A 22,581-nucleotide genomic window follows, 5' to 3' on the forward strand; every position below is an offset into this window, starting at 1 on the left:
TAGCAATAGACTTTGTTAAATAAAAATATTCTTAGAAATTTTCTCTAGTAAGGTATATTTACATATAGCTTAGTCCTTGAGATATCGCAGCACCTAAGATATTAGCGCAAAACATTTTGTGATAAACTGTTTCCGAATTTATATACAGATATATACAGGTAAATTATATATAGTTTACAAATTTTATCTGAAAGATATATGTTTGTCTTGTTAAAAAGAATATATAGTAATCAGACCATTTTTATACTGAGACGATGTTCTACTTCTGCATCTAACTATCAAAATTATGTTAAGTTTATATGTAGCATATAAACAAAATACTAAGTGGTAATATATGTTTACAGATATATTTGTATAAGAAAGGTTTAATTATACTATTAAGGTCAATATATTGTAACAGAAGAAGTTCATATATGAACGATCTTTTGTAGAACGCAAAAAAGCGCGAAATTCTTGCACTATTTCAGTTAATATGAATATAAATAATGAATGTTTCGGAGATATTCTTTAAAGTTCTGAATGTCCATTTATAATTTTATGTAGAAAAAAAGGTACTTAAATTGAACTGTAAAAATTTTAAATTAAAAGAACTCAATTATAGAATTAATGTTTAATATTGCGTTTCAAGTATTTTGTATTAAAATGCCCCTAAGTTTCTATTTCATGTACAGAGCAATTATTTATTGCTCATATCACGCAAACTGGCGGTACGAATTTCACAATCAAAAACTCATTAATATAAATAAATAATATATATATATTATATTTTAAATAAATTAAAATCAAATGCTAATTACCGTGAATAGGTGTAATAACTGTTGACTGTAGATTTCTTAAACTCTTTGATGATGATATTGCCGAATGTAGGGCTGTTGAATTAGTTGTTAAAGCAGCAACCAAAGCCGGATCATTATTTGACAGGGGACTGAAATCGTGTGAGTGAGATGAATTTGAAGAGGAGGAGCTCTGTGATGAACTGTAACTGCTTGGTGACCGCGAATGAGACCGACTTGATGATATGGTGCTTCGTCTGTGCGAATTAACTTTAGGTGAATTATGAGGGACTATACTATTTATTATAACTGTTGAATTTGAAGAGGATATAGTGTTATTTGCATTGGGTTCAATTATGTTACTATCAGTAGATGTAACATTTGTGGCAACAACTAGAGTCGATGTATTTGAACTCTCACTGTCATCGCTATTTATCGCGGAACTTGTACGTCCTATACTGCTTATAGATATCTTGTTGTTATTACTACCTATATTACCGTAACTATTATTGATTGTACTACAGCAGTTACTACTATTCGCTGATGATGTCAGTGCCATCATTGCTGTAACTGAAGTTGGTGATATCGAACCGGACCGTAAATTTTTATATGTATTTTGTTTAATGCCCTTATTGATTAACGCAATTGGATTTATTGCTGACATTTTATTAGAGGATGCTGAAGCATCCAATTTAATAGCGTTGTCGTATATAGTTGAAGGGACAGGTGGTTTGTTGCAAGAGATGTTGTTTTCTTCTGCTGATGAGACGGCGGCAAAGCCATTGCCACCAGGACCGTTCGAATTTGTAACAGCATTGTAACATGACGGCGGTGAACAAATTTTGTTTGTATCAATATCACCAAAATTAGATCTAAATAAAAATATTGATTATGGTAATTAATAGTTAATGAAATATATTTTAATTATTTTAAATATTTCAATATATTTAATTTTACAATATTATATTATAGTTACCTTTCCGTCACTGTTGCTGTTGGGCTATTTTTATGAAGACGATCTGATGTTTTACCTCTGTTATGTTCAATATTAACAGGTAATTCTGTTGAATAGTCAAAAGTACTTTCCGATGGTGCTTGAAAAGTATTTTTATAAGCGACTGATCGTTTTGTTGAGGAATCAGCTTCAGTAACTAAACGTGAACTCCTTTCAACTTGTCCACTATTCTTTATTCCTGAAGTAGGCGATGAAATGTTTTCAGACCTGAATAGTAAATAACGAGAAATAGAATAAAAATAAACTTGAATTAATAATTGATTTGAAAAAATGTAAAAACAACACAAATTTATTTATAAGGCTTTAAACTTTAATGGCTAAAGTTTAAAATGCGTATGTTAGGTGGAGACAAACTCAATCTATATAGCTTAAGTAATACGTTTAGTCATCATTATCGATAAAAAAAAAAAAATAATATAGATTTCAATTGGAAAAAATATAATTAAAAAAAACAAAAAGTTTAAAGTTGCATATACTCAGCGCTGCAAAATAAAAATATCTTAGCTATTAATTCAATACCAACTGCTAATTTCACAATCTAAGATACTTTGATATCTTAAATCTATTGCAGTCAATCGTCAATCGTCAATCAGAATATCATAGATATGTGATCATGTGCTGATCATATAAAAAGTTGTTTATAAAATCAATGGTTTTCATAAAAATTATCTTGAAATCTATGAAAAAAAAGTGATCGACAGAGGAAATTACATAACATAAAAATAAGTATTTTTTACCCTATAAGGCAAACTTTATAGCAAACAATGCAAATCTAAAGTATTTCATAAATAGCAGAAATACTACTATATTCGCCATTAAATGTATTATAAATGTGTTATTAAAAAATCAACTTTAATGAAATAAATATACAATTATTTATATTACACATAGTGTTAGATGATCTCTTCAATTATTATTCTTTCTCGTTGACATTAAAATTCCGCAATATACGAGTATAAACCGTTCAAGTTTATTATTCACACTTAACTTTATTTATTTCCGTCAAAAGAAAATTGAAAGCTTGAATAGAAACTTTTATTACAAAGAACATACGGTTTTAAATATATTGCAGTCAAATCATTTTCTTCACTTGTATGGATAATAATATAATAATAAGCATTCAAACGAGTATAAATCTACAGAGCAGCAATGAGTACGAAAATTTAAACAATAAAAAATTTTAATAGAATCGTTTACTTCAATACCAGAGATTACAAGTCCCTATAACTCATAGCCCCCAAAAATTTTAGTCGAGTATGTTATTTTGAAAGCTGGACAGACACAGAGAAGATGTTCCAGATTTCTTTTGACACGAGGTGTCTTGCATTTTCTGCATTCGTCGTTCCTACTGATGATATTCAGATAATGTGCATGTGTTACGAATAACAACATATATATCTACTATATCTACTAACAATTTGTAGTTCTTTAAATCGAATAACCACATAGATTTAGTTTAATTTTTTTTTTTTTTTGATTTTATGTGTAAATATGATCCTGAGAACTTTATAGGTATACTACTATATTTCTCAACGTAGTACGTTAAGGTAATTACAATGTAATAGAATATATAGACAAAGCATTTTGTGATTAGAAATAAAAATTTCAGAAGCAAAAACATTATATTGTATTAAAAATTACTAAAGTTATTTAAATTACTTCCACTTCTCTCCGTTTAACTAAATGAAGTTCTATTTATATGGATAATGTTAGAAAAAATTGAACCAATATAAAATATTCAAAATTTATCTGCAGATTATATAGTAGATTAATAAAAAAATCTATTTGAAGTAAAAAAATTTATTAGAACTATTTATACTTTAAGAGATAATATATATCTTTTTTGTAATAAGTAATATATTTATCTGTATTTCATCATGTGAAAAACAAAGCCCACACCCATTTCCATCCTTTTACTGCTAATTAAATTATTAATCTATTTTTTGAATAAATCATCAAATGCTTACACTCATATCCAACTTATATTTAAAATTAAAGATATATCAACTTTTATTTATTTTATTTATGTTGCTTAAAAATTTGATAATGTTTCTATGTGTTACAATTATTGTAAATTTTCAGGCACTCTCCACTTATAACTATGTATAAAATTTATAATATCCTACAACTCGTCTGGGTACCCAATTAGCATCATAGTGTAGTAGTCAGTATACATAGCAAATTTAACATCCCCGAACAGTTACATCGAGTTATTGTTCCCGATGAGAAATATTTGGATACAATAAATTTCAATATTGTCCATAACGGTTACTTCAAGTAAGATTGGACTGGCGACCTCATACGTCAAAGCCCGCTGTTGATACTACAGCTAAAGCGTGCTCACGGGTGGGCACACGACATGTTTTACCTAGAGACCACTTAAACACCTGTGTGCATGATTTAAATTCAATTTATGTACAGTACTCCATTCGCCGATCCTTCGGAGAGATACTGCATATAGCGGACTTAGTTAAATCAATATACTTAATTAACAATAAAAAAAAAATGCCAGTCCCTATGTGTGAAATAAGATTTTTCAATGCGGTCTTTAACGTGTTAAGAATATAGCAAACTTGATAGTCTATAAACCTAACTATGTCCCTAATTTTGACGGATGATAGCTCTATCAAACCGATCAGAAAAAAAAATTTTATATGTATTGAATTTTTCACTAGTAAAAGAATTTTCTTTATTAATATTACTTATTAATAAAAAGAAATGTTTGATAATTGCAAATAGTATTATATGGTATATAGCTAAAAAATATAGTAGCAAGCAATCTATACTGATCAGCAGTATAAAGTATCAAACAGTTGGGCACAACCATAACTACAAAAGTTATTATGGACTAGACAAAGGCTTATTGCATGTTTTTAATATAATTATCTGACAGTACCGATACCGTAGTATTCGCTAATATAGTATCCTTCTTACTTAAATTGGTGGAAGTCATACAGTCTGACAAGGATCTTTATCTAGCCATATTTTTTGCTAGATATTTTTATTTAATGGCTACCTCAATCGTTGCGAATAGCATACCAATGTCTAGAGAGTAAATTTCAGAGTCTACCTCTTTCGGCAAATAAATAAGCCCAGCAATTACTCGAGATGTCTCTGTGTAAAGGTACTCACATAAATTTAATACTGACAATTGAAGCTAATTTATTGAGAAAAGCACCTCTAAGTCCATTACATTTTTAGCACATTTATTTTTAGAATGCTCAATTGCCTATTTTGTTGCAGATTTGAAAATTAAAATTCATTTAATAAAATGAAGGTTGGATATATCTTAAAAAAGTTTGAACCCCAAAACCGCCCTTGTATACGTCCGTCTCCGCGTTATGGTGGTAAGTCAATTATCTTTTTTATTTTTAAATAAGCAAAGAAGTATTATGTAAATTTTATCATAATTTTTTATTATGTTAATATTATTAAGTTAATAGTAAACATGATTTTTGTTTTTGGAATGTATATTTAATTCGATTTTGGAAGAATATGTTACTTTTGGAATTCCTACTTCATACTTCACTGCTATATAGAGTAATTTGTAAATAATATTTTCAAATCTATAAATCCATATAATTTATATAAAAAAAAAAATAAATTTGTGAAATAATGCAAGTAATTTTTTTTTAATGGAAAGGGAATTCATCTATACATTTTTTTCATTTAATAATTATTAAGGTAAATATAAGACGTGTTATAATTCATAGCTTTATAGTATGATAACGTTAAGATATTAAAATCAAAGATTGATGAACCTGTTCATTATAACATATTAACATCAATTTTTTTTACTATTTATTAAAATTATTATTCTTTCATTTTATTTACTTAATACAAACTATCTCACTCTTGCATGGGTGGTGGTGGTTGTGGTGGTGTAGTGTTTCATATTGTGCCTCACCGCTACATTCGCAACTATATACAAAAATTGATAACCACACTTTATATATATTACGAATACAATAACAGTAGTACTCATTAATTAAGACCTGTTTGTCTGTTTGATGCTCTCTATTGTCTGCAGAAGAAGAATACGAAAAGAGATCTTGTCACACATTCAACATCAGATCTCTCTCATTCAACTAGGTATTGTATTTTCAAGATATTCAAGTTATTAAATATAATTGACAATTTTATAGACAAATTAAAAAAATAAAAATAAAATAACAATCGGAAAGCTTAAACTTTAATACGTGTGGCTTGATAGATATATCATACAAATAGTTATATTTTATTAATTTTAATTGAGACTTGCATAGGAGAAGACATTTAAATAAGATCTGAACTTCTTGATTTTCAATGACTCCAATTATGTACATGAAAAAAATAAGCCTTTCTTTGGAACTAGTAAGTAATAAAAAAATTCAATTTGTACGTAATTCATTGGTGTGCTTTTTCCATTTAAATTGCCTAATAAATATTGTAAATTAAATGAAATTTAATTTAATTTAATTTAATTTAATTTAATTTAATTTAATTAAGTCATTTAATTTAATTTAATTAAGTCATTTAATTTGATTTAATTAAGTAATTTAATTTAATTTAATTAAATCATTTAATTTAATTTAATTAAGTCATTTAATTTGATTTAATTAAGGCATTTAATTTAATTAGTGTAAAATGGGAAGAGATGAGTAATTAAAAAACATAATCACAATAGGAATTGTTAGCAAAGTTAGATTGATTTAGAATAAGATGAGCATTAATACTTTGAATGTCACATAAAATTTGAACTTTGTAATATAATTAACATCCAATTCTTGCTTACTCATACATACTTATAGCTTTTCTTACTATAAAAATTGTAATAGAAAAAAAGTAATCTCCACAGTACAATTTTTATATCATCGTTAAAGAAAGCATACCCGACTATTGAAATCATCTATTATAATACAAATTCTAAATGCAAATATTTGATAGAGACAAGTCATGTTTTCTGACATCTTTAGAAAAGTGAAGATTCCTTTACTATCTCAGAACTATTAAAAAAAATTGATGATTTTATAACAAAAAACTATCAGTTATTTCAAGATTGGAAGTATATTAATAATACAGAACTTAGACATTATGTTCTAGATCTAGAGAACTTGAGGGATCAAAATACAGATAGCATTAGAAAATGGAATTAATGAACTAGAACATTCAATAGATTTTACTTTGTAATTAGATGTACCTATTAGATTAATCTGATTAACAAAAAATAATGTCGATCTAGTGAATCAAACACGTTTTAGTCGCTTATCGGATAATAGCTGATAATACAGCATGCATTTAAATAAGTTTTTATTTTATATTTATTATTCACAATAAATTGAATGAAATACTTTAATAAGTTTATATTAAATTTTATATAATATTATAAACTTTTATTAATTTTTTTCACGGTTATTGTAAACAAATTGTAATTAACTTTTTTTTGTAACACACAGTTGTGTCACACATCCTCTATTTTACTATAATCAGTATAGCTTTTTTAAAGGTTTTTTTTTTACACGGTAAAAAAAGGAAGAAAAAAAAGTTAAGTGTGTTTAGTAATAACAAAATTATATAATAATTTACAATATAGCAAATTACTAATAACTTATGACTATAAAGAGCTTTTAATTAGAGCGTAACGTGACTGTGACTGTTCTATTTCATTTTATGATACATTCTGTCTATTGTATAGTAAATAAATTCAGGCTTGATATGACTGTATGCTGCTACCACCTATTTTATTATCTATTTTTGAATCATTCTGCATTTTTTTAAAATAATATATCTCTATTTGCACATATGCAACATATACCTACACCAAGGCAGACCTTAAAGATCTCACACTACAGGCAACAATAAATGACTATCACTTTGTCTATTAAAAGGTTTCTAAAACCTAATAATAACCTCAATAGTGGTAACATACTGATGCTGAACATATAGTGGTTTCTGATCAGTACTTCCAATATTCACGCTTGCGATAACATGATTCCAACTCCTAACTTAATATTGTGTTTGGAAAGTTTTTACTTATTTGTCTAGGCAAAATAAATTATTATAGTGTTGATTTCTTGGATTTGGAGATTGATACCAAATCTCACAACACTTTCTGCATATAATACTATTTGACTACTTAATTTTAGATATGGAAAATGAATTCTTAAAAAGAATAGAGAACAATGCTAAAATATAAAGAGTTTTGTATAATATAAGGCAAAAATGATCGCGATCTTAGAAAACAGATTCACAATCAGCGTTTTGCAAATAAGAAAATATCATATATTATAAACAGAATTTGATATTGAAGAATAAGTTGCACTCATTATCTGAAAATGAGTCTGAATCAATCACCACATGAAAAATATATATGCGGTTGAAAGTGTTTTCTGTCGACTTTGTTATGAGAAGAAGGAAACATCAGAACATGTTCTGTTGTAACTGCTCACTGGCAGCAATACGTAGACTTAACTACTTTGAAAACGGGATCTTGGTTTCAAAACATATAAGTAAAATCAAGCCCACAGCAATAACGAGATTTATAAATAGTTTAGAATTATTTTAGTTTGGCTTTTAGGAACACAATAGATCTTTTAGATCGGGATGCATTTATAATCTATTTATTTGATCATCATCATCAGTTCCTGTATCTCTAATTGGAGCATAGGACCTCAATAAAGCACTTTCATCTGGTTCTGTTTTTTACGAGAATCTTCAGCTCGTTTCACGTTCTTCCGGACTCCTCGATTTTCTTTTGCGATGTTTTTTCGCATGTGTTTCTAGGACGTCCCCTCTTACGACTGCCTTGAGAGTTCTAAACAAAATCTTTTCGACAAATTTCTGTGACGTTCTTTCGAAATATGTGACCTAGCCATTGCCATTTTCGTAGTTTTATGTAATTGACCATTGGTTTTAATTCACATTTTTCGCATAAATCAGAGTTACTGATTAAAAAAAAAATTTCATATAACAATTTGTATCTGGATCCCCAATTTATACGGTAGCTATTGCCAAACTTTTTTACAGATCTATTTATTTTGTATGTGTGCCATACGAGTATGGAATATACGTGAAGATGTTAAAAACTAAATTAATTCAAATGCTAATATAAAAATAAAAGATCATTTTTTAAGAAAACAAGCATAGATCTGAAACTTCATAAAAATCTGAACTATATGCAAATCTGAACCAATTCAAATTCAATATTCAAAGTGCTTTTAATCATGGAGCAAATCATTTTCAATTATTATTGAGTTTATATGGTAGTTATAAGTCATACTTAAGTGATTTCAGTCTTCTAAAAAATATTCAAAATCGACGAATGAAATATTTATTTAAATTTTATTTTCCCGACTTAAAAACTGTTGCAAATTAAGTCAAAAGAAACAAATTGACATTATTAGATCAATTTGAACCGAATAAGAAAAATTTAAGAACTCAATAAAAATTCAGAAAAGAATAGTAAACAAATAAGATTAAAGAAAACCAGCTATAAAAGCACATTAGTCTTTCAAAACAATAAATTCGTGATCCTAAAGTCTTCCAAAAATCAACATGTCTAGACTGAAAAATATTTATGTATATTAAAAATTAATGAGAACAACATGACATATTAAACACAAAAAAATATATTATAATGGAAAGTGTGAAAAAAGTAAATAGAATCTGCAAAATTGGAGTAAAATAAACAGAACTCATTATTGATACCCAATAATCATATTCACATTTATACAATTTAATTATAGAAAAAATACAAGATCTATTTGAGATGCTCTACAAAGGTGTCAGTCATGTTATGGGTAGTATATTCACAACACAGTCAATTCAGAAAACATACTGGGAAATATAGAATATTACCTTAATCATTAGAAAGACAAAAAAACAGCTTATATTTTATTAGTGCATGCAGCAGCTAGATTATATGGACACCTTCGAAACCTCCTCTTCCTCGAAATTGTTTTAAATCCTACAAGATATATGCGACAACACAACAGACTAACTGGACCTATAGAATCAACGTAATAACCTAATCTAAACTAACCTAAACATGGAAAATAAAGGTGTGCAAAAGTGTTTTGTAATATATCAGTAAAATATAACATATTTGTATATACATATATTTTAAATAATTAAAAAGCTATAACCTCAACAATTTAATACTTAATTCTTACTTTATTTTTGATGGAACAGCAGTTTGGAAAGCAATAAAATTGACAAAAGTGGGATTTGTAAAAGTTTTAACACAACGGATTGCTAGGATAAAAACTTTCTAGTTTATGAACGATTTCGAAAGTTCTAGCACTTCCGAAATGCTAATGGAGGGAGGAGCTAGACATAGTATCGCGTTTATCTGTACTATCACTTAAAACTCTTTTAATACCCGTCTAATGATAATCAATGTCTTGCCAGTTAAATACCGACGAGTAAACAAAAATTACATCAAAGATATCTACTTGTGTTCAGTAAAGGATATCTGAATGACAAGTAAAAGCAAAGTCCAAATAATATAATGAAATAAAAATTTGACCAAAGTTGATGGAGACTTTTATTTACATTTAAATACGCAATAGCAAAATGTATAACCCTGTATTATACAAATGTTAATGTAATTTCATAGAAACCAACCAAATAGATAAACACAATAATTAGAAAAGGACTATTAAAACCCTAACATGTTCTTTAATAACAGTAGTACTTACATATCTTTAATATTTCAATCAAAAAAATAAATCACGCTCATTAATCCATACATTAATAGATACATGTGGTAAACATGTAAAGTATGTTTATGATACGAACCTGAAAAAAAGAAAAAAATGTTGTTAATAATTTACAAAATATATAACTTAATATTCTAAATAACTAAAAATAGTTATTAACTGTTAAAATTATAACAATAATACTATACAATAATACTATACAACACGAGCTTTTAGTGTTGGAAATATAGACATAAATATGGATGGACTTGACCCATTATAATACCAGTAATAAGAAAAGCAATAAAGTTTAAGAATACATTTAAATATTCTACTATTTTACCAGCGAACTTGATGGACAGACGGTTAATAGGATAAAAAAATACAATATTTGTTTTAATGTGAGCATCTTGAGACGATATATGAAATCCCACACTTTAAAAAAAATCAGAAATGTTTTATAGTATAGGAAAAGACGATGGTTTTTTTAGATGTGATAGACGAAAAGTTAGACATTTATATTAAATATTTAATTATTTTCTATATTAAAACTTAATTTATTTTTAAACACGACTTTGCTCGTCTTTGTTTCATTTCAAGGATCAATCAAAACTATGAAGGGAGTAGATAATATATTTGTTGTGATTTATTACATACTTACTAATCTGATTTTATTTTTAAGTTTTACTATGACATATTTCAGTTTTAAATTTAAATTAAAAAAAAAATATCCCTATCTGATATTAATTGTTAAAATTTATAGCCTTTTATCCACAAACTCACTAACCAGCTAACTATCACGACTACAGGATTGTATCTAAACCTATCTAACCCCACCATATATTTATGCAGAAGTATTAAATTCACACTAACTTTTTTTTAATTAAAATCAATTTTAATAATTATAACACAATGCCCCATTATTAAATTACAATACGATCTACCGTCTGTGAAAGTCAAGAGGCGCTACCACTACTAAAACATTTTTACTCCAGAGGTAATTTCTGAAGAATACTTGAAACACATAAGGTAATATATAAACTTCATAAAAACAATTAATTAATTTTTAAAAAATTTAACATTAAAAAAATTAACACAAATCCTTTTATACGTAAGATATACTATATTACTTACACATATATCCTTAACAAGGATTATATAAGCACTATTCCTAAACCTATAAATGTTTTTTATGACATTTATAGGTTCAGTTTAGTATTAGTAATGCTTACCGGGAACACCCAGTTGCATTCACTAATTGTTTTCAAATTATATCAATAGTTTAACAAAATTCACTTCACTTTGATTAAAACAAATAAATAACAATAAAATACCAAAGGCTCTTGACTCTGACCCTGGTACAAGAATAGTTTCAAATTAATGTTCCACAAATATTAACTTTATTAAAATTGAAGTTAATTATAGTAAAGCACTATTTTCACTATCCAAATAAAAATGATAAGGAGCTATGTTGCAATGCGACTAGCACCTTCAAATAACGATAACCAATTAATATCTCCAAATGCTGAAGTGACGAGAACTGTTAGACTTCGATCAAATACTCAATAGAAAACGTCGATGATAACACGAGATATACTCGTATACGTCTAAACAAAGACGATCAATTTTATTATCTTCGGATATTAGTCAGTCAATCTGTGACGGTACCGCCTTATTTCTATAAACTCCATCTTTCAACTATTGACACAACTGCGTTATTCTTATTTATTATAAAAGACAAAAACAAAATCCTAGTAATTCAAGATATACATAAAACAGAACCAAACGTCTGTTTATATTAGAGTCAAATTAATATTAAAAATATACATATGAATGAGTATTGTATATATATTTATAAATACTAAAAAAAATCTAAGGAATTTAACTCGTAAATTTGAAAAATGAAACTTTATAAACACAGACCTATGATTCAATATTGTTTACTCAAACTACCATCTGAAAACCAAAGTACATAAAAATGGTGTAACCATAAATTCAAAAGAACAGCTTGTTCTACAGAAACATACCATGGTGATGGTACGATCTAGTAGAAACACAGAAGTTATAACGATATCTCCTGTAGACACAGTTTATCTAAATATTTCATATATATAATAAACCAGCTGAAATCTGGAAATCTAGACACAGTTTATCTAAATATCTGATATATATAATATACCAGCTGAAATCTGGAAATCTAGACACAGTTTATCTAAATATCTGATATATATAATAACCAGCTGAAATCTGGAAATCTAGACACAGTTTATCTAAATATCTGATATATATAATAAACCAGCTGAAATCTGGAAATCTAGACACAGTTTATCTAAATATCTGATATATATAATATACCAGCTGAAATCTGGAAATTGAAATTGTAAAATAATAGTCAAATGTTTTTTGTTCAGACAGATAAAAAAAATAATGTGTCCACAAATGCGTCAGAACTCATGATATGTTAAAAACATATGGGAATTATATCTATCTCTGCACTTTAACTTTTCAACACATATTTAGAACACTACAATAAAGAGTCAATCAATCATAATTATCTGTTAATTCTTTTTTTTTTTTAAATAAAAAAAATTGAAATAATTTTTATAAGCCCCATAGAAGATTAATATAAGTCACAACTTCAAATCTAATAAAATAACAATCCATTCATTAAAATACAAAACTTAAAGCGGCAATTATTCGTCAAAATCATAACTAATTATCGATTACTACTCCGGTACTTCACCATTCAAAAGGAAAGTAAATCAAATAGACATTCAAAAAACTGATGGAACCACAACTATGGCTACAATGAGAACATCTCTAGAAGTACTACTTATGTGATTATATATTATAATGATTTAACAATCTTATCTACCAGTAGCTTCTAAGTTTATCCAAGAGCGGTTTACCCAGGAAGGCTGTTGTATGCAAAAGTAGTTTCTTTTCCTCATTTATGAGTATTATCACCGGTTCCCATTTTGGCAACTTACTTTTCAAAAGATTAGAAACTAATGACATCTCTTTTATTCTTATTTATTCTTGCTTTACAAATTGAAATACTCTTCTATCTAAAATTTCCTATTCGAAAGTATTTGATTTAACTACGTTCACTAAGATTAAGACCGGTTTTGCAAGAACTTATCGACAGATCCTCTTCATGCAAGTTTACCCACTTTTTATTTTCATTAATATTTCAGTTTCAAGAGACCCAAATATTAAAAAAAAGAATTATGCTATCCACTTCAAGTGGTTGGCTCCTTCTACTTTTAAACACTATATACATTCAAAGTTCTAGCTATCCGGACACAGTTACTATTAAAAATATCATTAAGTTATAAGATCTAAATAATTTTTAATTATATTGATCTTGATAAGGTTTTTGAAATTTCTATTTTATTATTATACAGAAACAAACTATTAAATAGTTAATATGTACGTAATAAGAACTATGGAATATAGTAATAATTATATTAATATCTGTTATTATAATTTAGAGTAAGTAGACTACTATGTGGACTACTATTAATGAAAGGAGTTGTAGTTCTTCTTATTTTACATTTATTTACCATAAAAGTATAGTCCCCCTTATTAAGTCATAAAAGTTATACCTATATTGAAACTTTTTCTATACAAATGTAGCAGTCTGAAAACATAATAGTATTATTTTTTTCGAGGTAATCATTATATCCCATTATATGGAATATACCCTGATAAAATATAATCACTTTTTAAAATGAAAAAATTAATATAATAAAATATTTTTTCAATTTCAGAACAAAGTGATTTATTCATGTTTCTGTTACAATTATAAATCGACGAAGAAACTCTTTTAGGTTACACTGAAATACTTGCAAACACTACTTGGACGTAAAATATACCCATATAGTATGCTTTTGATCCACTGTGAGTATTATATTGTTGACAATGAGATTAATGCGTTCATTTCAAATTTTTATTATTTTATTGTGCCATCTGTAGATAAAGAATTTTATCCACCATAATTGGAGCTGTCATCTCATTTAGTTGTCCTGACCCCACTCAATGTCCTGTTAATTTTTTTTTTTTTTGGAAATAAGAAGTTAGAAATTTATCTCTCATGAAAAGTTCTTCATTTAGAATTGTATACATAATATTGAAGAAATAAAATGTTCATATTAAATCATGTGCGTGTTAAACAACCATCAGAATAAAAGGAACTACCATACCAGAAAATAATCTAGACAGATTATATGAAAAATCTTACAAACATAAGCTAAAACCTACATAGTGCATTTAACATATTGCCAACTTATTAAACAACCCTCGTAATTTTAATTTATTTAATGTAAATTGTTAAAATAGTAAACTTATTTATTTGTTTGAAAAAATCTATAGGAAATATGTAAATAATATTGAAATGAAGAAATCGTTAATAGGGTCATTTACGAACCATTAATTCTAATATCACAATCAGATTTTAATAACGGCTATTAATTTACTACTATTTAATATTCAGCAGTGAATTATATTACAAATTTATTCAATAAATGTTGTAAATATATGTGGGAGCAACATTAGAGCACCGATTATATGTTTTTCCATATACCAAATAGTATGGTATAAATGCTATTCTAATATATTATGATTAGTAACTTTCAATCTAAACGATTCACATAAAAGCAGTAATGTTAAACGCGAGAACTTTAATATTTATTATGTGTGTGTGTTACTTTTGTCAGGGAGGCAACCAATATGTACACCTCAAAGTATACCCCTCAAAATAGTCATATAAAGAACAACTTCTAGCTAAAGAGAAATGTTCGTATAAATTACTGTGATTTACTACTTAAACCACCCAGCAAAAGTATCAGTATCAGTTTATAGGTATGAGTTATGTGTACATTCAATTGCAAGAAATGAAGGCCATTCTATGTCGATTACTAATACCGATATATAGAATAACTGAATAGCATATGGAAACTTTTTTTGTAATAATAAAGGAGCACTTAATGTATTATTTGTGTTATAATAATACAAATAGCTGACCATATTATTTATGTTACTTATATAAAACTAAAAAAGATCTATATCATTCTTTATTATATAGATTAATTACCTACATATGTGTATGTAAATTATATACTTTCAATTTAAAGAATAATAAAACTTTTATTCCTTTTTTACATGAATTCGATGAATTGTATTGTATGTAGAGAATTAATAATAAATTCTGAATTCAAATAATTTATGTATATTACAAAAATTACACTTTAATTTTTATATACATTGTATTTATATATTATATACGAGAGATGTATTGTACGAACGTCTCTGCCAATAACATAGAAAATAAAGTTTTTAAACTTTTATTGTATGAACATTTCTGCCAATAACATAGAAAATAAAGTTTTTAAATGTTTGTTGTTTATTTTTAGCATATCTCTTCTTCACACTATACACTTTTCCCAACGATGCTGGGACTTCTTGAAACTCTATAAATTGTGTATTACATATAAATATTTAAAATACCCATTTATAGCGAATATTTTCTATCTGAATCAAACTTTCAAAACAATAAGTAGTTACGGAAAGACCAGATCTTGTAAATAATAATAATATAAGTGAATAAGTGGGCGATAATAAGTGAACTCTAAACGCAATACCTAAATTTTGGCTACATATATTAGCTGTTTTAATTATATTTAAGTATTGAAACCACGCCTTAAAACTCTAAGTGTAAGACTAAGTCTAAATCTTTAAAAATCTAAATCTTTAACAATCTAAATCTTTATTCAATATTTTTTCTTAACCCATCTCACCCTCCCTTTTTTTTTTCTTTGATCGTTAGCCAATAGCATATGAATTACTTATCCATTGAGAACAGTTTTTACTAACTAAGCTTATATGAACATGTTTAAAGCCAGTTATCCGCCCACATTTTCAATATGGCAGATAATGGTATAAAGTTTAATCAGTTTCAAATCAGATTTAATTTATAACAACAGACCATATTATGATTTTTTAATTACAAAAGTTCGGTAAAATAAGTCGGCCGATAAAAAAAATTATTAAAATCATTTTAACTGCAAAAACATTTAAAGTTTTCAGAATTACGTTCAACTATATAGAACCTAAATAGATAGAATATCTTCACATCTGCTTTCATGTACAATTGCAAAACTTTACCCATCGCCCTATTATAATAATATAATATATAATAATTTTTAAAGAGGTGTAATATTTCAAATAATAAGACTATATACATACACAATGTGAGCAAATGAGTCAAATAATTCTTTTATTCGATAGATAATTTTATAGCTTTATTGATCATTTTGTAGTATATATATATATATATATATATACGATGGTCGGATATAATTCTTCATATGATGATTTGCGAAATATTAGTCAGTAAATAGATGGTATTAACTAACAGATCATCAGTTGTTTGAATATCATTATATTGAAAAAAAATACCTATTAAAAGAAGACCCTTCAATCATTTGTTTTTATTATAATAATTTAATATATCTGAGATGTAGTGACGAATTTCATTTAACATATTATTAAAAAAAAAATTCGAGTTTCTCAGCAAAGTCCGATTAATTAGAAAAAAATAAAAGTAATATTTATGATATTATACGCGTACTTATATGTTTTAGTTACTGCCTTTTATAATTTAATAATAATAATTTAAATTAAATATAAGCATAAATAAATAAAATTCTTACCGAGAGCACTACGTATCAAGTGTCTTAATGAGAACACAATAGATTTATAAAATTTTATTATATTTTTATTTAAATTTTAGAAAAGTATATTATTTAAGTTTTATGCACTTATGCACTTTTATCATTTATATAACACCGAACGCTTCTAACTAAAGTCTGAACGAATATTATATATAATTTGATTGAAGTTAAATTCACTGTTTTAAAACAAAGACTGTTTTGATCAAATCACAAAAGTTTGAAGTGAAGAGTAAACCGATGAACTATCCACATAAAAAACGCTTATTGAAGTCTGTTTTTTTATGCGTCAATCGCCATCAAACACTAATCACTCACTATTATCAATGATTAATAGTTTACAAAAGCAATCACAACTGTTCTACTCCGATCGAAAGCTCAAAAGAAAGTGTCCATATAGTACGAGACATAAGCTAAAAGACGATCAATATTATAGCCTTCGTATGTCAGTGAGTCAGTCTTGTAAATTCACATCGGATACTATAAACTCCTCCTTCCAATACCATATTTCCGAAGCTATCACCAATACCATATCACATATGTATTCACTTAACTAATCAATAACTCAAAATAAAATGATTTAGGAATACGAGTGGTGAGCTAGAGATAGTATGATATTCTTACAGTTTAAACTTCTCTTTTCAACTCGATTAGGACTTTTCAACTATTATCTCAGCCTATATGCTCTATGCACTTCTAAGAAATTATAATCACCTCGTTTTTGTTTACCGAAGTCTTAAATTATTTTATAAGGTTTCCTTTTTTTACCAAGTGCAAAATGCATCAAAATCATTTCAATGATTCCCAATATAATTTTGTAATTACTTATATATAATATATATAGCTTATATAGTTTATATACCTTATAGTATACATAACATTCGGCTATGATACAAAACATAACTTTATTCCATTTACGTTAATCATTTCTATCTACTATCTAGCACTAGTTCAATATAAATAAGGATATAAATCTAGTTTGTACTATCTACGAAGTTGTTTAAGGCTCAGTTAGTTGGTACGTACCGTAAGAACTTAAGTCAAATCGAAATGCACAACAAACCACACTTGTGTATTTGATAGGAACAAAATAAAAAAAAACGCGGCGAACCTTGTTTATTTCGTTCCTATCATATACATAAGTGTAGTTGGTTATGTAATTCGCTTTGGCTTAAGTTCGCTTAAGTTCATACGGTACTTACAGGCTTACTATGTCTTTAGTTAACCAAACAAAAATAGATTTAGACGCTTCTCTTTTTCTTGAATATATTTTTACAGACCTCTGATTTTATCTTTATTCTTAAACAATTCTCTATTGACATATTTTTTTGTATTCTATGCCCTGGTTAGGAACACCCATGTATATATCGATATTGATAATATTTTTATATTTCAATATTAATTTATTTTTATTCAAATTCTTATAAATTTTTTTATTTTATTTTTCTTTCGAATTTCATTTTAATTTTTTTTTTAAATTATATTTTTTTCTTTTTAAATTTTATTTTTATTATAGTTCTCTTTTTATATTCGTTATTTTTCCTTCAAATTTTATTTCTCTTTTAATTTTTTTTTTACTTTGATCTTTTTAATATTTGTATATTTATATATAAACTGGTAAAGAAGTAATTATATTTGATATATTCTGCTATCTACAAAAAATTTATTTAATTGCTGTTTTAAATTTTAAATTGACAAATTTTTTCTTATAATTGAAGACCTTTCTAAAACCAAACATCCTTAAATTCAAAAATCTTATAATAATAATAATATTCCAATAATAACAATAAATAATAATAATATTCTAATACTAATAATAATAATAATGATATTCTAATAATAAATAATAATATAAAAATAATAATAATAATAATATAATAATAATAATAATAATAATAATAATAATAATAATAATAATAATAATAATAATAATAATAATAATAATAATAAAAATAATAATAATAATAATAATAGTAATAATATTAATAATATAATAAATAATAATAATAATAATAATTATAATATAATAATAATAAAAATGTTACTATAACTATAATGCGATATAATTATAATTATAATAATTATAATTATAATAATAATTTTATATAATTATCATTATAATAATAATATAATATAATTATAATTATAATAATAATATAATATAATTATAATAATAATTATAATTATTATATACATAATTATATAATTATTATATATATAATTATAATAATAATAATATAATTATGTTATTGTCATTGATTACATTAGTTAAATTTTATTATTCTTATATAGATGAAAATTTTGTGTTGTATACAGTTTACTGTTATTATTAAGATAAAATTATTCTCATAAGTAAAATATTTATTTGTTATTCATTTCTTATCAATTTTACGATTGTAATATTTTTTTGTTATTAATTTTGAAAAAAAATTGACTATTTTATAAAATCGAAAATTGAATGCAATTTTTTTTAATGTTGCATCTCAAATTATCAAAAAGCTGTTTTCATCTCGACAATTTTTAATTAAAAATTTAATTATTTTTGATGTAAAATTATATTACTTTGTTATTTATTTTTTATCAACAGAAAAAATAAATTATAATTATTTTTTTAAATAGTATTTTTATCAAATGATTATTAATATTTTAATTAAAAAATATATTCATATGGATTGAAATTTTTTTAATTTAAAACTGTTATGACCAATGAAATGATATGGAAAAAAATTGAAATAAGAAATTTAAATACAATTTATTTTAAAATATAATAAAAGCTAACTCTGGTTTTAAAGAAAATTCAATGTCGGTTTACATAAATTCTATATCAATAAAAATATCCTGCGTAATTATTAAAGAACTTACAGAAAAAAAAACAATTTCAATCAATCAAAATTTTTTGCACTCAACTTTAAAAAAATAGTCGTTCCAATAAAAGTAGTGTAATAGAACCATACCAGCACTTCAATTAACCTTATAAATGTACAAGATTCATAGGTGTACTTGAGGTATATACGCAATCGACTCGAAACACCTTCCTCGAAGTGTTAGTTTTAGCTTTATGAATAGTAAAATTTCATAGAGGAACATATCTAGGACACGTTTGTAGAACTATGCTATAATTGCAAAAACAGCTGATATAAACATGTTAGATAGCAAGATGGAAGTTATATCTCAAGCAAAATTATAGTACAATGTGAAAAATGTAATTCGATTGGATAGATAGAAAGGATGTACATACGACTCCCATTCTAACTACCTAATTATATATAGCTAGAATAGGATTATATGAAATGGGATAATTGTAGTTAAATTTTAGCTACTATAATTAGATCGAGAACATTGTAAAAAAAATAATCAAAATTGTATTAATTTAGTTGGAAATCTTTTTTAATTAATATGTTACCCAATAAATTATTTACTTTAATATAACATTTAAAAATTATTTACGAAAATTTTAAATGAAGGCATTGGCGAGTCTACATATTGGATTACATGTGTCATCAATCACATCAATATCAATTGTCTTAATTCGTAGATAGAACATTTCCAACAGGTATTTTATTGTAATCAATTATTAATACCATATTCAATAGCTTTCAAAAACAGATACTTTTTAGACTAAACTCCACGTAATGACCGCCCGAAATAGTACTTCTCAGATATGTCACCTTTAATCTAAAATAAAAATCTAAAAAAATTGTGAAAATGATTGCCACAAAAATAACCGAAAAGCTTGCAATAAGGTTCAAAACGTTTATGCATCCACAAACATTTCATAGAACTCTGAATAATAACAGTTCCCCAGAAGAATTCCATGTAAGAACTAGTTTTCAGTGAATAAGAACTGTTAAGTTCGCTTGGCATTTGCTCAATTACATATTGAAAAGGAAATTGATTATTACATTTTTTCACAAATGAATCTAAATATTAAATTATATATAAAGCGTAATTTCGCTACATCTGAGAAATGAAAGATCTGTAAAAGATAATAACAATCGTTATCACAAGATTGTTATGCAAAACAGAGCACTCAAGTTGTAAAAAATTGCATTATTTAAGCTGTTATTTAAAAATTGCGTATTATTAAAAAATACGAAAAATGGTGCTCCAAATACTGAAAGAGAAAATAGAGACAAAATAGCATAGTGGGGAAACTCGATTAGTTCCATGTCCAAAAGAATGTGGGCAGTTAAAGAACCCCGTTCTGTACCAAACAAATACCCAATTTATTAATTATAATTATTTTTAATCCTTAAATGAAGATGTTAGTCTCGAAAAATTTTTAAATTTTTAGGCAATATATAAATAAAGAAATAAAGTTTTCTAATATTACTTTAACATCACTTTTCGTTATAATGTTTTCAAACTTCTGAGGTTAAAACACTTCTAACACTATATGTTAGTTAGTGATTAAATTACCGACATATAGACGAACAAATAAGATACATAAATAGAAGTACATAGTTAAATCAACTGACCTTGCCTTATTGTTCCATAATATATTTATATAGACAATAACTTATGTGGTGTCCAACGTCTCTGTCACCATCTTTAACAATCTATACTAAGCGTGCCCTTTATTCAGTATAAATTGTCTATTAATTGAATGGAGATTTTTTTTGGAGAAATGATATGATGCGATTATTATATTGTATGCATTGTTTTTAATATATAAGAAATGTAGTAAAAAACAATACGCATTTATAAGAAACAGTAAACTTTTAATTATTAAAGTATGTATTTAACATTATAATGTAGAAGTTTCTGTCTTTTTTTAAAGCATTAAAAAATCTAATTGATAATTATTAAATTATATGTTTACTTTATAGATTTATAGGAATAATAATCGGACATAAAAAAAAATTATTCATATAGTTATTAATTTTTAAAAATATACATCATTTAAATTGCGTTCTTAGTGCTAGCATACTAGGGTTAAATACATTTGTAACAAGAAAAGTGCAGTTTTCAGGATGATTTAACAAACAAAAAAGGTCTTAGCAAAGTAACTGTGTTGCCTAAATCAACTTTCTTTATTATATATAATTATTTTTACCTTCTACCATTTCTACTGTAGTATTATAGGATTTACACTCTTCGCAAAATATGTAGTTAAATATACAATTATACAATTATACATACAAACATCACTGTATAATTGAAATATACGTAAATGTGCATGCACACACAAACATATTGTGAAAGGTAAACATCCCTTAATAATCCCTAAAATATTGTAATTCCAATTTACCTAAATTTTCCAAGAATCCTACTTTTCAACCTACCTACCTTGAATTCAATTGTGAAATAGGTAGAGACAGAATTCTGTTAACTCTGATACTCTGCAACTCACAGTAATATAATTTCTTTTGGTTCATTAGAGA

At 25.9% G+C, this 22,581-nt stretch overlaps 1 protein-coding gene across 4 annotated transcripts in view; it reads right to left on the minus strand.

Annotated features, from left to right (window-relative positions):
- LOC119687187 (protein split ends) overlaps window positions 1-22,581 on the minus strand; it is a 77,574-nt gene that overhangs the window by 20,268 nt on the left and 34,725 nt on the right. For all 4 annotated transcript variants that reach the window (XM_038101436.1, XM_038101439.1, XM_038101437.1 and 1 more), the window contains exons 4-5: window positions 1,750-1,995; window positions 798-1,645 (exon numbers count right to left, since the gene is read on the minus strand). In XM_038101436.1, coding sequence (XP_037957364.1) covers window positions 798-1,645; window positions 1,750-1,995 — 1,094 coding nt within the window. The remainder of the gene's footprint in view (window positions 1-797; window positions 1,646-1,749; window positions 1,996-22,581) is intronic.

Source organism: Teleopsis dalmanni, chromosome X (assembly GCF_002237135.1).
Source record: "Teleopsis dalmanni isolate 2A chromosome X, ASM223713v2, whole genome shotgun sequence".
Classification (NCBI taxonomy): domain Eukaryota; kingdom Metazoa; phylum Arthropoda; class Insecta; order Diptera; family Diopsidae; genus Teleopsis; species Teleopsis dalmanni.